The following is a 12,877-nucleotide window of genomic DNA, read 5'->3' as shown; positions in this document are numbered from 1 at the left end:
GTATTTATTTTGTATCAATTGAATCTATTAGAGAACCCATAAATAAACAATTAATCTAAATAAATAACCTTATTATTGAATATTAATTTGTGAAAAATTAATTTTTTTTTGACCGCCTAACAGGTTGTCACGCCTTCTTATCGATAGAACCTTTGGTCACCCATCCCTATTAGCCAATAACCACTGAAAACGGGATGCTGAATTTGTTTAGGGTTCGGAAAATGTAAATAGAACAATAATTGGAATTTCATTACAAAAAAAAATGGCTGTTTATCGTCCCCGAGGCACTTTGGCCAGAGTTATTCATGCCAAGTTTCACAACGACAATTCCCTGGAAGACATAGACACCAGAAAGGTAAGGGACTCGATCTTAATCTCGTGATCTGTTGCAGATTCATGTAAATATGGTTGCATTTCAGTGGTACTCCTTGAACCACGAACTGCCCCCAAGATTTCAAGCCAAGTTTGTGCCTCTCGAGCCGGATGCCATCACGGTGAGCTGGCTGGAGCGCACCAAAGCCCTGTCGGCAAACATCTGGACACATTTATGGCATGCTTTGGCCAGAAGCATCCTCCAGTTCTTTATGACCCAAACTGACATCAACGGATTCCTAAAGCGCGGCTCCATGTTTATTCTGTCCGAAGACCAGTTCCGCAAGTTGCTGGTCGCTGGTGGCTTTCAACCTGCCTCTGGAGATGAACCGGTATAACGAGAATCCTCCGCTGTTTTCCACTACTTACTTAGCCGCCTAATATCTTTTTTCAGGTTACGTTACTGGACATCGGTGCCGGAGATGGCGAGATCTCGCTGCGAGTGGCCAACACCGTCTCCGAGCTAAGTGGTAGTGCCGGACTGCGGGTTTTCGCCACTGAGGCCAGCTGGACAATGCGCGACCGCCTTAAGAAGCTAAACTTCAACGTAATCACCGAGATAGGCGGCCTGCAAAACTTGGAATTGATTCTGTGCCTCAATGTGTTGGATCGGTGCTTCGATTCATTCAAGTTGCTAGAGGACATAAACCTAGCCCTCGCTCCTAATGGCCGAGCTGTGGTGGCCTTAGTACTTCCCTATATGCACTATGTAGAGACAAACACATCGCATTTGCCACTGCGTCCGCTCCTCGAAAACAACGGACGTCAGGCATCCTTCGAGGAGGAGGCAGCACGATTCATGGAGCTGCTGGAGAGTTGCGGCTTCTGCGTGGAGTCTTGGACCAAAGCGCCGTACTTGTGCGAAGGAGATCTGCACCAATCGTTTTATTGGTTAATCGACCTAATCGTTGTCATTTCGAAAAAGACGTTCTAGAACAAAGCTTCCAGATCCTGCACAATCCATTTTGAGAAATTGTAACCGTTTTCCTCCTAGAGTTAAGTGGCTGCATTGATAAACTGAGCATTTATACTTATTACAAATGTAGGCTATAAATTAGGTAAACAATTTATTCTTAAACGATTACCAAAAATGTAAATGGATAAATATGTTTAAATTAAAGTGCGAGAATTCTAAGTCGCGTTCAAAACGAAATCCTGTTCGTAATAAGGTCAACTTATTTTCGACTGTATTTGGTCTTCGGTAACTTGAAAGTGATTATATTTGATGTTTGTAAAAAAAAAAGTTATAGCGAACACTTGTCTATTTATCGGTAAGTAGTCTCAGGTTTTTTCCGTATACTGTCAACTTATCTAGTTAACAAAGTCATTGAGGGACTAAACTTAATGTTATTTGTTTTTTGTAAAAACCACCTCCAGGTAGTTATTTTCATAAACAATCCTTTCATTGTTCTCTGGTGAAGGATTATGAAATGGTATTATTTCACGGAACGGATTGTCGGTTAAGTTGTAGACTCGCTTAACCGCAATTTTTTTTTTTTTGGCCACCATATTGATGGCTGTGAAATCGGACTTTGCCTGGACCTTTGAAATCGACGTATAACAAATGGGGATACCAAATAATTGAACAATACTTGACAGACAATCAATCCAGCTAAAGAACTCTGTTTCTTCAGTTTGTACTTGTAATGCCTTGACTAAGTCCTGGGTTATATTTCCAGTGCCAATGAAATCTGGTTGCAGCATGAAAATCAAAGTGGGATCCACATTGTAAATGCTTGAGAATTGTGAAAATGTTAAAGGATAAAAGCGTTTTATCACGGTTCGTTTTAGATTATTAACACTAAGCACTCCCTTTATGGCTTCCATCTTCTCAAGTGATTTTCCAATGAACATCAACTCCAAGTGTCTAATGTTTGGGTAATGGAGGAACAAAAATTGTAGATGCATAATTTGAAAGTATCGCAGGTGCTCCTCGGTGGCGCCGACCACGTAAACGATGAAAGCTTTATCTGGACTAGAGACCCAGAAAATGTGCGTCAGGGCCAGGCAAAGGCTGGCGATGCCGCTGAAGGATGAACAGGTGGCGAGTAGCTGGTATTCCTCCAAATCGATAATAGGTTTTTCACTAATATTCAAAGAAGTGGCTTTAAAAAAAGCATCAATAAGATGAGTCTCTGTTAATGAACTGCCTTCGTAGAATTTCGTAATGTTTTGTAAGCAGTCCAATTGCCGTAAGGGAGTGGCAATTAGTGCCAGAGTTCGGCACTCCTTTGGAGAGTGAATATCCTTGACTAGATGAAGGTGCCCCGAGCAGTAGGCCACTCCGGCACATCCCTCACAGGCTTGTAGGGCGTCAGTACTAAAGCAAACATCACAGATAACTGGATTCCCAATGAGTTGATTTTCCCGCGGAGCTAGAGGTCTTCCCAACTTGATCCACAGGATAAGCTTGAGCTGGGAAATGACAAACTGCAGCTTACTGCGATCGGAGATTCTACCGTGTAGGAGCAACGGATGCTCGATATTCATAAACTTCTGAAGATCCCTTAGCACCTGGCAAAGGGGTTGATGTCCTGGGCGATCAGCTATAAGATGAGGAACGCTGCAATATTGTTGCATTTTGCATCCTCTGCAAATAACTTTTGCCTTAACATGTGCTTTTTCGAGAAGTTTCGGAAGCTTCAGAAGGTTCTTTGTCATCTTTTTAGGTTCAGTAGTTAGTTTTACTTTGTTCCAAATCTGCCCTACATTATTGACACAAACATAACACCTCAAGGGAAATGGAGGATTTGAAGTCGTCATATTTCAGTGGTTAAATATCTGCAAAGGATGTGCATATGTTATTATTGTATTATGCTATATAATATACTAGTAAAACCTTAGCAAACACATTTATTAACGTGCCTTTAATTAATCTTATTTGATCACTTCAAAATACCTTATAACCGAACACTTTTAAAAGTTGTTACCCGTAAAGTGAGTAAAAAGCGCTTCACTGCATATGATCTCAGTGAACTAGTTCACAGGCTCAAATCCGCGAGGGCAAGCATTTTTAGTTATATAGTTTGCTTAGTTTTTTTTTTGCAAAAAAATATAAATTAGTATTCAATCATGAACAATTTTTAGTCTTCAGAAGTAGCAAACATTTCTAATGTAAGAACTTTGAAACATTTTCTGGTTCCGAACGTACATATATGTCATCTCTAGCGGTTCCACATCATGTTTTCATTTTCTCGCAATTTTGGTTTGTTTTGATTTGCGTTGAATAAAAGGAATTCAAAATGTCAGAAACAATGGCCGAGGAAAAGCCCAAAGATAAATCTAGGGGAAACCGGCGAAAGGACAAGAAGGACAAGACCACCCAGATAATCAAGGTATTGTCAGAAATCTTTGATCCCAAATCCCGATGTTTCTTAATGCCCATTTACCACCCAAAACGCAGATAGTGATGCGGCATTTACCGCCCACCATGACAGAAAAGGACTTCCTGGACCAGGTGGGTCCTTTACCGGAGAACGACTCCTACTACTACTGCCCGGCGGACTGGTCCCTGGGCCAGGAAGCTACCTGCCGCGCCTACATCGACATGTCCCTGAAGGACATCGCCGATGTCCTGCAGTTCCGGGATCGATTTGACGGCTACGTGTTCGTGGACACCAAGGGTGTCGAGTACGTGGCCATCGTGGAGTACGCCCCCTTCCAGTGCTTCCTTAAGAATAAAGCCAGGAACGACGACAGCAAGGTGAACACCATAGAGAGCGAGTCCCACTACCAGGAGTTTATCCAGCGGCTGGCGGACGAGCGGGAGGAGGCAAGTCGCATGAGCGACGTCAAGATCGACTTTTCCTTTGACCGGCGAGCGGACGAGAAGGTCAAATCAACACCCCTACTACAGTACCTGGCCAACAAGAAGGAGAAACGCCGGGAGGAGGCTCGCAAGAGGAACGAGGAGAAGCGCAAGCAGCGTGAGGAGCAGAAACAGGTGCGTCTTGCAGAGCAATCAGACGCCACCAAGTCCAAGGAAACTGGAGGCGCTGGAGGTGACAACAAGAAGCCTGCCGGCAACAATGCCAAGAGGGATGGCAAGGATAACGCGGCATCCGCAGCTCAAGGCAACGAAGCTGCCAAGACCTCGCGCTCCAAGCGGCGCACGGAGCGAGATCAGCGCCGGCGGGAGGAGCACGAGCAGCGAAAGCTGGCCCAGCGGGATAAGAAAAAACCAGAAGGCCAGACTAAAACCGAAAAAGACAAACCATCCGGCGGGAAGCAGAACAAAAACACAAAGTCTAAAGATTTTTCAAAGGCAGACAAGGACATCGTCATTCTTAAAAAGGACAGCAAACCTGAGGCAAATGATAGTGCGGAATTACCCACTACTTCAAAGGCTGCCCTTGCAGAAGATTTCAAGGAAAAAACGAAGGCTGAAAACAGTGAGGTTCCAGAAGCTGTCAAGAAATTTATTCACTGTGCCGGTGGAGGTCAGAAGGATAGGGAAACTCTCGCAGAAGCACAAGGTGCAGTTACCTTCCAAGAAACCACTGCTGAGGAAGCCATTAAGGCTGCACGATTCCGAGATTCAGAGGAGCGACGCATTCGTAATAAGGTTTGTTATTTAGAATCGCTCCCTCCACCCTACGTATACCATTTATTTATTATAGGATCGTCCCTCGATTGCAATTTACCAACCCAAGGCTCGTATTCGCATAGGATCGGATGATTTGCCACAAGGTACAGGTAAAGACGGTTCGGATGGGGAGGCTTCTATAGTGGAGGAAAAGTCCGCTAAGAAGAGCAAACGTTCTAACCGGCGCAACAAATCGAAGCCCAAGGAAGTTAAAGAGAGACAGGAGGAAGCTCGACGCGTTTCCAAATCCTCAGAGAGCAGCAACAACTCCAACTCCACCAACGTGGTCAAGTAGCGATAACGGACTTTATTGTTAAATAAACGTTACACATTTGCACGGGGCTGTACGGTCAGTAGAACTCGTCCTCCATGTCCATCTGTGTACACGATTTTTGATTATTCTTAACCTGGTCCTGCGATTGGTACATGTGGGCCACTTGATTGGCGTCCGTTGCGTTTTCGCTGTTTTTGTCATCGCGGATTCGAATGAATCGGGGGAATCTCAAGGAAATACCGCGCTCGCCGTCCACAATTCCTATGGCTGCCCGGTGAATCGGGCTCAGAGACAGATCGGCACACTTGACTTCCCACACCTGGACCGGCTCAAACCAGTGATCCGGCTCCAGGCTAGAGTCGTATCTGTAGTAGGACTTGGCGCTTGGCGTAACATGCTTGCCCAAGAACTCGGAGTGCGTCTGCAAATCCTCATCGGTGAAACCTTAAATAAATAGGGGATTAGTTAGGATGAATTTAAATTCAAAAACACTGTAGTACCTGTTCCAATTTTACAAATGCTTTGATACTCCTCGTTTTCGGTATCATAGCAAGCAAGCAAAAATCCACCATAGGTTCCAGTTCGTCGACCCTTTCCTTTGTAGCCGCCAATCACTACTAGATCCAGTGAGTCGCCCACATTGGATATGTAATCCTTCTTCAGCTTTAACCAATTTCTGGATCTCTTGGCAATCTCATAGGTGGCCTCCTCGTCAAGAGTCTTCACCATAAGACCCTCGCAATTCCCTGGGGAAGAAGTATAAGTAAATATTGTTTACATACGCAAATATATAGAACAAACCTTTGATGGATTCCTCTAGAAATTGTTGCACTTCATCTATGTCATTCGTATCTAAGGCTGTAGCAAATTTCCATTCGCCTTCGACTTCCTGGAAATGCTCCAACAGCAGTTTGCGACGCTCTGACAAGTTCTTAGTCACCAGAGCAGTGCCATTGATGTAAAGGAGATCGAATATGTACACGCAGACTTGTACCTTGATTTCTTCGATGTCTACGTTCTTCCGCTTTCGCGTGCTTAGCACTTGGAAAGGCAGAATCTGCTTTCGCTCGACATCCCAAGCCACAATTTCGCTATCAATGATATAGGATTTTACTTCGCCCTTGAGTAGTCCACTGCTCCTGGCAATCAAATCTGGATATTTGGCCGTGTTGTTCTCCGAGTTGCGCGAGAATATGCTGATCTCCCCCTTCTCGTTGAGGTGTATTTGGGCTCGCTCCCCATCGTACTTCCACTCGCACGTAATTTGCATGCCGCCGAATCTTTCAAACACCTCGTGGACTCCTTTAGTTGGTTGAGCGAGCATGGGCCGCAGAGGCATGCCGGGATGCATGGGGCAACGTTCCTGCAGCTCTTTGATATCATACTTTAGAATTGCCGGAATAATGACGTCGTAGTTCGGACATTGACTAAGAGAGCTTTGTTAATATATGTAGTTAAATGTGTGATATCTGGCACCCACCTGTATGCAGTCTTCAACAGCAAAGTAGTCTCTACTATTTCATCCTTATAGACCTCTTGTACCTTGCTGGCTTTGCAGTCATCAATATGGTTCTTTTTGACCAGCCCAATGGCCAGGGCGGTGAGCAGACTCTGCTCGGCAATGCCAATCCGAAGCTTGCCAATTAAAGAGCGGATAAAAAAGCGAGCCTCGGAAGATCGACAGGCTACAAACATGTTGTACACTAGATCCATCTTTGACTGCCCGGATATCTTGGCTATTTCCCGCAACTTTCTGAACACATCCCTTACATTCAATGGAGCTGGCTGAAACATCATACGCTGGGAAACGCGCGATTGCTCGGCAACAATGCCCAGATCTCCAATCAGATGTGTCTGTGACTTGATGTGAGCCAAATTGCGACCCGTAGCCTTGCAGATGGCCTTCATCAAGGTGGTTTCGGCCACGCCCAGCTCCAGTCCTTCGTAGGCTGGGGCCAGTTGATTGATACTGAGATATACGCTGGGCACCAGATCTTCCGGACTCACCAGCATCACCGAGCTGAAAAAGTTGCTTAACGTGTCGATCATCTTGAGGCGTCCTTTGGTCTCCTCGATGACTTGAAATGTGCGAGCCAATGCCAAGTAGGGAGTTCTGAAAATGTTTTTTTTACAAAGATCCTTTATAAGGGTAGACAGTTCCACTTTACTCACACTTTTTTATCCTTCCAATATGCGTTTTTGAGTGGATTGTAGGAATCGGCGGACGGGTCATAGTTTTCCATATCCTCCTTGCTGGCGGAAGTGGAGTTTAGTCCAATGCTTGTCACCTTTCGATCAGTTGTTTTGCCCTCGGAATCCTGCTCCTTCTTAACACCCTTCAAAGGACTTGTGTTTTCTCCTGAATCCACAGACATCGGTTCAACCTTTGCTTTAATTGTCGGGGACCCATCCTCGCTCTTTATGATGGGTTCATCTGGCAGTTCCGCTTTGGCCTCAATCCTTAAATTAGGAATTTTAATAATGCAATTCGCAAAAAAAAAATATTGGCACATCTTACTTGGGAACTTTTTTTGGTGGCGAAGGGCTGTCCCCGGCATCAGATTTCTTCTTAAAAAAGGAGCTGAAAAAAGGATTATATGTGGCGGACTAATAGACACTTAAACGTTGAATATTTACGTTATAGATTTTTGCATTTTGATGATCGTGTGGCTTTCAAACAAAGATAAATTGCAATGCTATTTAGAAATTGGTTCCCGCCAGTTTGGATGTGGTGTGACCAAGTGTGATTTAAACTGAGAGGACAAGAGTCCAAATACAGAATATTCACACAACTATCGAATTATAAAAATTAGCGACGGCCGATCATTAATAAACATACGTTTTGTACTATTTGTTAGATCTTAAATTCGTGTTTCAAATATATGTAACTTATTTATTTATTTTATAAATAAAAATAAAATATTTAAGGTTCGCTTAAAACAATGGTCTACTCCTAAAAGCCCTCTGGTATATTCTCCGTTTTGGGTGATTTGGTCACTCTGAAAATATACGTAAGGGATTGTTGAATTCACAAATAATTGCAATAGCGTAGCCTGACAATTTGCAAAGCGATACCATGGCCGACGAAAGCATCACGCGAATGAACCTCTCGGCCATCAAGAAGATCGACCCGTATGCGAAGGAGATCGTGGACTCGTCCTCGCACGTCGCCTTCTACACGTTTAACTCTGAGCAGCAGTGGGAAAAAACTGACGTCGAGGGAGCGTTCTTTATATACCACCGCAACGCGGAGCCCTTTCACAGCATCTTCATCAACAACCGACTGAACACCACGTCCTTCGTGGAGCCGATCACCGGCAGCCTGGAGCTACAGTCGCAGCCACCGTTCCTGCTCTACCGCAACGAGCGTTCCCGCATCCGGGGCTTCTGGTTCTACAATAGCGAGGAGTGCGACCGCATCAGCGGCTTGGTGAATGGACTGCTAAAGTCCAAGGACCAGGGATCCAACGGCCAGGCCCAGCGCCTTGCCCCCGCGCCCCAACAGCCCAAGCAGGATAACGCCAGCATATTCAATATGCTGAGCAAGGCGCAAAAGGACTATAACGCCCAGGTGAGCGGCCAACCGAAGACGCCGTCGGCGGAGAACGTGACGGCCGGCAATGTGCTCAAGTTCTTTGAGTCGGCCAAGCAGGCTACGGCGGAGTCTCTGTTCCATCGTGTTCAGCCGCTGTCCGTGGACCAGCTGGAGAAGCAGCAGCGCGCAGGCACTCCTGGCGAGGATCTGCTGCCTTCGGCGGGCAGGGACAACCAAGAGAGCCGGCTGTCGCCGTTCCAGAAGGCCCAGCAGTTGAATACCCAGCTCCTGAGTGAGCTAAAGATCGGGAAGAGCTATGCTCCTGCCACATCTCCAACCAGTGCTCCGACCTCGTCGGCCCTGATGGTCAACGACGATGCCGGCAAGTGCTTACGGCGATTGCTGGCTGGGGACAAGCCCGGACCGGCTCTCATGCCGCCGACCATGTTCGATGCCCCCAACAATGGTAACCCGGAGCCCCAGCAGCCCCTCAACTCGACGCAGTTCGTCCAGGCCTTCACGTACCTTATCCAGAACGATAAGGAGTTCGCCAACAAGCTGCACAAAGCCTATCTGAACGGCTGTTCCAATCTTCTGCTGGACTCCAGCCCCACATACAATCAATAAACAGAAATTTTCAACATTTCCGAAATTCAGCCCATCTTTTCTTTTGTTTAACCATTTCATTTACAAAATGTAACAGCTACCAGTAGTTAAACCAATAAGGGAAATTGTAGATTTTAAAACTAGAAGCACCTATTTCCAGAGCAAGCTTAGGCGAAATGAAAACAGAAATACAAGAACATAAACAGTTTCAGAGTTAACTAACTTAGTTGGTTTTGTGAAGTCATCGTATTTATTTACAAAATGGCTAAGTAAGCCGAAAGGGCTTAGAAAAGATAGTTGAATGGCAAACAGAATTCAATAAATATAATTTTAGTAACAATAAATAACAACGTTTTTATTTAATTTAAGATGCCCAACTTGGAGAGCAAGTAGTACAGAAAACAAAACAGCCATAGGTTGAAGTCGACGTGGCTAACTCCCGCCGATGCGGATGTGGCGATTGTGGTCAGGTTCTCAGAGTAACCTTCGAAGGAAACAAAGCACTGATAGGCATCGGGATCATCATCTGTGTCATACACTGCCACAACCGCCGTCCCATTGAAGTATCCTTCCTCGTTCTCCTCCACATTGGCGGGCTCCCTCTTCACAACGTCCTGATCGTTTGATCTGCAGGTAAAAAAAAATAACGATAAATACCAATGAATTTAGTTAATACAGAATAATTCCTTACACGATCGTGATAGATGGTCTGGGATAAACATTGGTCACGGTGCACTTCAGCTGGGTTTCGTTGTGGATCTTATTGTGGTTCAGCTCTAAGGTGTAGTTCCTCACATCGATAACCTGTACCCTCTGGTTACTGGTCTGTATTTGTTTCTGGGTGTGAACCAAACACTTGTAGTTTCCAGTAGTTCCTATTGTGGGATTTATAAGGGCCAGCGAGCTGTACTGCTTGTATGGGTCCGTAGAGCCCTCATACGAAATATCTATCTCGTTTACGAAATCCGGCTATCATAAGAAAGTAATGATGATTTAAGATTGAAGCTATTGACTTATTTAATGAACTTACAAATGCATGTGGAATTTGACCAAAGAGCCACTGGTACATGGTTTTTCCATCTCTGAACCACTTCACGGTAAGACCCGTCGGGTTCTCCTCGACTTCATAGGGACAGTCCAAAATCGTTGGGAGCATCTCTTCATTTTTAAGGACTACAATCTTATCTTCGAACTCATTTTTTGTGGGATAGCATAACGCATCTACATAAAAACAAATGTTAAATGTCATTAAAAAGCTTTTTGAAAAACATGGTTTTAAAAATTACAGAACACCCAGCATTGTTTGGAATATTATATATGCAAAATATGTATACAAATATATAGGTTCATATCTATATAATTTCAGCAAGAAAGCTTATATTTACAAAAAACAAAAACTCAAACAGATGCCCGTTTTGTTTAAAAATAGAAGGCAATAACAAACAAAAAGCAAAAAAGAATTAAACATTTTTCATTAGGTAGTTTGTCATGTGTGCCAAAATGCGTGGAAAAATTCGTCAAATGGGTATTTTATTAAGTTAATTTCATTAGGTAGATACAGTTTGAAACTTTTGTTTTGAAAATTTAAAAATATATTTATTTATTTTTGTTTTTTTAGTTAAAGTTGAAATTCTTTTGTTTGTTTTTTTCTTTTTATCACTTTAAGTTATTTGATATATTCACTTAATATCCTTTATGCCTGATAGTAAAAGAATATCCGAATATCACAGTAGCCAGTTGTTTATATTCCGATTTAAGGCACATGTTAACACAAAACTGTTTTAGCTATACGTTCGTATTTATAGATATCCGATTTGTCATTATTTTTCTCAAGGTTTGTACGATGTACACTTGCTGTATTCGTATAAGTTTATATACGCTTTTTGAAATGATTTCATTTCTTAATTTAAAATTAGTTCGCGAATTCCGAACATTTATCGCACTTCCATATTTTCTTATGTACCTCTCTGGAATAATCCAATTGCAAGAATGACAATGAGTAGAGGATTCATAACGGTCTATTTACACTTCCTCATATATACCACCGCAATAGATCAGACTTTCAGAAGCGATCCTTACTCTACCGACCGCTCTGCATGGTATAACTATAGCAACTGAATGCTTTTGGCCACGGGAGAAACGAGAACCAAGAGCTATTAGCCATAAGCCAAAACCCACCCAGCGTAACTATACATATTCGTATTTTGCCGAGATAATGCCGGCACTTCCTCTCTGGCACACGATCCGAACCCCGTAGTCTCGGGGCTATAGCCCGTGCCACTTGTGCATGACTCTCGCGGAGAATAATCATCATGTGGACATGTGCTAGTGGGTTCGGGCTAGGTTTTGTGGGGAGATCGCTATGCAGCTGCTACAGTAAATAGCCCTGCATGTGTGGGGGTTGGAAAACCTTTACGCTTCGATACTCTCCGCTGCTCCTCGCTGCCGTTGACTATTTGAAAACCAGTTGGCGGTTCGTTTAGGCCCACTCCTACAACTAGGAACAGTCCAGTTCTCTGACCGCTTCAGGACATGCCACTGTCGACGGGTGGCGACACCCTTTCCTTAAGGACCTTTCGATATTTTCTGTGTCTCACAAAAAGAAAAGGGGCTGTTGTAACGTTTCAAATTCAAACCATTGCTTCTCCATGGCAATAACGATCATTTAAATTCCTTTAGTTTTAATAGTTTTTGTTATATGACAATCTTTATAAAATTTTTTTATGAACAAACAAGTCCAACAAAAGTCAAAACGTTGGGAATCATAAAATTAAAGCACATTGCTATTTGTTTGGCACAGATTGAATAAATTTCTATAATTAATAAAAAGGAAAATTTAAATTAAAAGTATTTTAAAGAATTTTGTATTAAGTGAGGGTATGATCCGTTGAGTTTCACTTTAGCTCAGATTTACTTTTGCTTTGTTAAACCTTATTGAGAGTACATATGACGAAAGTAGTTTTTTTTGTTGAGACTTAGATAGTCGTTCCAACTCGTTGATCAACAAAAGAAAAAGCCTTCACTCTTCCATGCGAATGTGTAAATACAAAACACGTATGCTGCTAAACCCTTTTCTTCCACTTGTAAAAAGATATCTTCTTTTAAAAGACCATTTCGGATCGAACGTTAGAGACTGTACAAATTAATTTGGAATCCTTCCTCGAAGAAAACCTGACAACCATAGGATTTAGTTATATTTTCGTTTACGTCCACAACCGCGGTGGCATTGAAATAGCCGTCCTCGTTTTCCTGTGCGTTAGACTCCTCTTTTATAACTTCCCCAGTGTCAGATCTGTTGGTAAAAAGAGTAAGTCGATATATCTGGTTAACCCGAATGTGAGTTAATAATTTACAGGATTTTCAGGGTGGGTTTGGGATACATGTCAGTCAGGATACACTCCAGCTGGGTTCCATTGGGGATCTTTTTGTGGGAAAGATCCAACGAGTAGTTACTTAGGTCGAAAACCTGTACCCTCTGTTGACTTTCGAAATAATCTGATGTGTA

At 43.4% G+C, this 12,877-nt stretch overlaps 6 protein-coding genes across 7 annotated transcripts; 3 read left to right on the top strand and 3 right to left on the bottom strand.

Moving 5' to 3' along the window:
- Positions 1–165: 165 nt before the first annotated feature.
- LOC108040903 (protein-L-histidine N-pros-methyltransferase) lies at positions 166–1,525 on the top strand. The gene is made up of 3 exons (XM_017118569.1): positions 166–355; positions 420–704; positions 767–1,525. Exons 1-3 carry the CDS (start codon positions 263–265, stop codon positions 1,304–1,306), a joined length of 918 nt encoding a protein of 305 aa, XP_016974058.1. The 5' UTR covers positions 166–262; the 3' UTR covers positions 1,307–1,525.
- LOC108040902 lies at positions 1,416–3,329 on the bottom strand. Of its 2 annotated transcripts, none has more exons than XM_044459326.1 (2): positions 3,272–3,329; positions 1,416–3,153 (listed from the first exon to the last, which is right to left on the bottom strand). In XM_044459326.1, the coding sequence occupies exon 2, from the start codon at positions 3,133–3,135 to the stop codon at positions 1,720–1,722; it is 1,416 nt and encodes a 471-aa protein (XP_044315261.1). In that variant the 5' UTR covers positions 3,136–3,153; positions 3,272–3,329; the 3' UTR covers positions 1,416–1,719. The 2 variants fall into 2 exon arrangements, with proteins under 2 accessions (XP_044315261.1, XP_016974057.2); XM_017118568.2 differs by having other exon boundaries at positions 3,212–3,298.
- A 217-nt stretch (positions 3,330–3,546) lies between these two features.
- Positions 3,547–5,356, top strand: LOC108040875 (regulator of nonsense transcripts 3A). The gene is made up of 3 exons (XM_017118530.1): positions 3,547–3,707; positions 3,776–4,936; positions 4,992–5,356. The coding sequence occupies exons 1-3, from the start codon at positions 3,615–3,617 to the stop codon at positions 5,250–5,252; spliced, it is 1,515 nt and encodes a 504-aa protein (XP_016974019.1). The 5' UTR covers positions 3,547–3,614; the 3' UTR covers positions 5,253–5,356.
- LOC108040874 (DNA ligase 1) lies at positions 5,250–7,958 on the bottom strand. Its single transcript, XM_017118528.1, has 7 exons — positions 7,869–7,958; positions 7,750–7,812; positions 7,404–7,691; positions 6,712–7,344; positions 6,033–6,658; positions 5,732–5,977; positions 5,250–5,675 (listed from the first exon to the last, which is right to left on the bottom strand). Exons 1-7 carry the CDS (start codon positions 7,883–7,885, stop codon positions 5,308–5,310), a joined length of 2,241 nt encoding a protein of 746 aa, XP_016974017.1. The 5' UTR covers positions 7,886–7,958; the 3' UTR covers positions 5,250–5,307.
- Positions 7,959–8,225: 267 nt separating this feature from the next.
- On the top strand, positions 8,226–9,418 carry LOC108040898 (mRNA-decapping enzyme 1A). Its single transcript, XM_017118563.1, has one exon. It carries the CDS (start codon positions 8,308–8,310, stop codon positions 9,391–9,393), a length of 1,086 nt encoding a protein of 361 aa, XP_016974052.1. The 5' UTR covers positions 8,226–8,307; the 3' UTR covers positions 9,394–9,418.
- A 181-nt stretch (positions 9,419–9,599) lies between these two features.
- On the bottom strand, positions 9,600–11,472 carry LOC108040899. The gene is made up of 4 exons (XM_017118564.1): positions 11,336–11,472; positions 10,403–10,593; positions 10,064–10,341; positions 9,600–9,999 (listed from the first exon to the last, which is right to left on the bottom strand). Exons 1-4 carry the CDS (start codon positions 11,382–11,384, stop codon positions 9,732–9,734), a joined length of 786 nt encoding a protein of 261 aa, XP_016974053.1. The 5' UTR covers positions 11,385–11,472; the 3' UTR covers positions 9,600–9,731.
- Between the last annotated feature and the right edge of the window lie 1,405 nt (positions 11,473–12,877).

This window comes from Drosophila rhopaloa, unplaced genomic scaffold (assembly GCF_018152115.1).
Source record: "Drosophila rhopaloa isolate 14029-0021.01 unplaced genomic scaffold, ASM1815211v1 contig_115, whole genome shotgun sequence".
Lineage (NCBI taxonomy): Eukaryota > Metazoa > Arthropoda > Insecta > Diptera > Drosophilidae > Drosophila > Drosophila rhopaloa.
Note: the sequence above shows the minus strand (reverse complement) of the source record. Positions and strands in the feature narration are given on the sequence as shown.

What these genes read in the sequence shown, in the direction of transcription:
- LOC108040903 (XM_017118569.1), top strand. Translation starts at nt 263, where the DNA reads ATGGCTGTTTATCGTCCCCGAGGCACTTTGGCCAGAGTTATTCATGCC. An exon ending in AAGACATAGACACCAGAAAG is followed by an intron (nt 356 to 419) that starts GTAAGGGACTCG and finishes GTTGCATTTCAG; the next exon opens with TGGTACTCCTTGAACCACGA. An exon ending in CTGCCTCTGGAGATGAACCG is followed by an intron (nt 705 to 766) that starts GTATAACGAGAA and finishes ATCTTTTTTCAG; the next exon opens with GTTACGTTACTGGACATCGG.
- LOC108040902 (XM_044459326.1), bottom strand. Translation starts at nt 3,135, where the DNA reads ATGACGACTTCAAATCCTCCATTTCCCTTGAGGTGTTATGTTTGTGTC.
- LOC108040875 (XM_017118530.1), top strand. Translation starts at nt 3,615, where the DNA reads ATGTCAGAAACAATGGCCGAGGAAAAGCCCAAAGATAAATCTAGGGGA. An exon ending in AGACCACCCAGATAATCAAG is followed by an intron (nt 3,708 to 3,775) that starts GTATTGTCAGAA and finishes CCCAAAACGCAG; the next exon opens with ATAGTGATGCGGCATTTACC. An exon ending in AGCGACGCATTCGTAATAAG is followed by an intron (nt 4,937 to 4,991) that starts GTTTGTTATTTA and finishes TATTTATTATAG; the next exon opens with GATCGTCCCTCGATTGCAAT.
- LOC108040874 (XM_017118528.1), bottom strand. An exon ending in CCACCAAAAAAAGTTCCCAA is followed by an intron (nt 7,692 to 7,749) that starts GTAAGATGTGCC and finishes TCCTAATTTAAG; the next exon opens with GATTGAGGCCAAAGCGGAAC. An exon ending in CTGTTGAAGACTGCATACAG is followed by an intron (nt 6,659 to 6,711) that starts GTGGGTGCCAGA and finishes AAGCTCTCTTAG; the next exon opens with TCAATGTCCGAACTACGACG.
- LOC108040898 (XM_017118563.1), top strand. Translation starts at nt 8,308, where the DNA reads ATGGCCGACGAAAGCATCACGCGAATGAACCTCTCGGCCATCAAGAAG.
- LOC108040899 (XM_017118564.1), bottom strand. Translation starts at nt 11,384, where the DNA reads ATGAATCCTCTACTCATTGTCATTCTTGCAATTGGATTATTCCAGAGA. An exon ending in GTCAAATTCCACATGCATTT is followed by an intron (nt 10,342 to 10,402) that starts GTAAGTTCATTA and finishes TTCTTATGATAG; the next exon opens with CCGGATTTCGTAAACGAGAT. An exon ending in AGACCATCTATCACGATCGT is followed by an intron (nt 10,000 to 10,063) that starts GTAAGGAATTAT and finishes TTTTACCTGCAG; the next exon opens with ATCAAACGATCAGGACGTTG.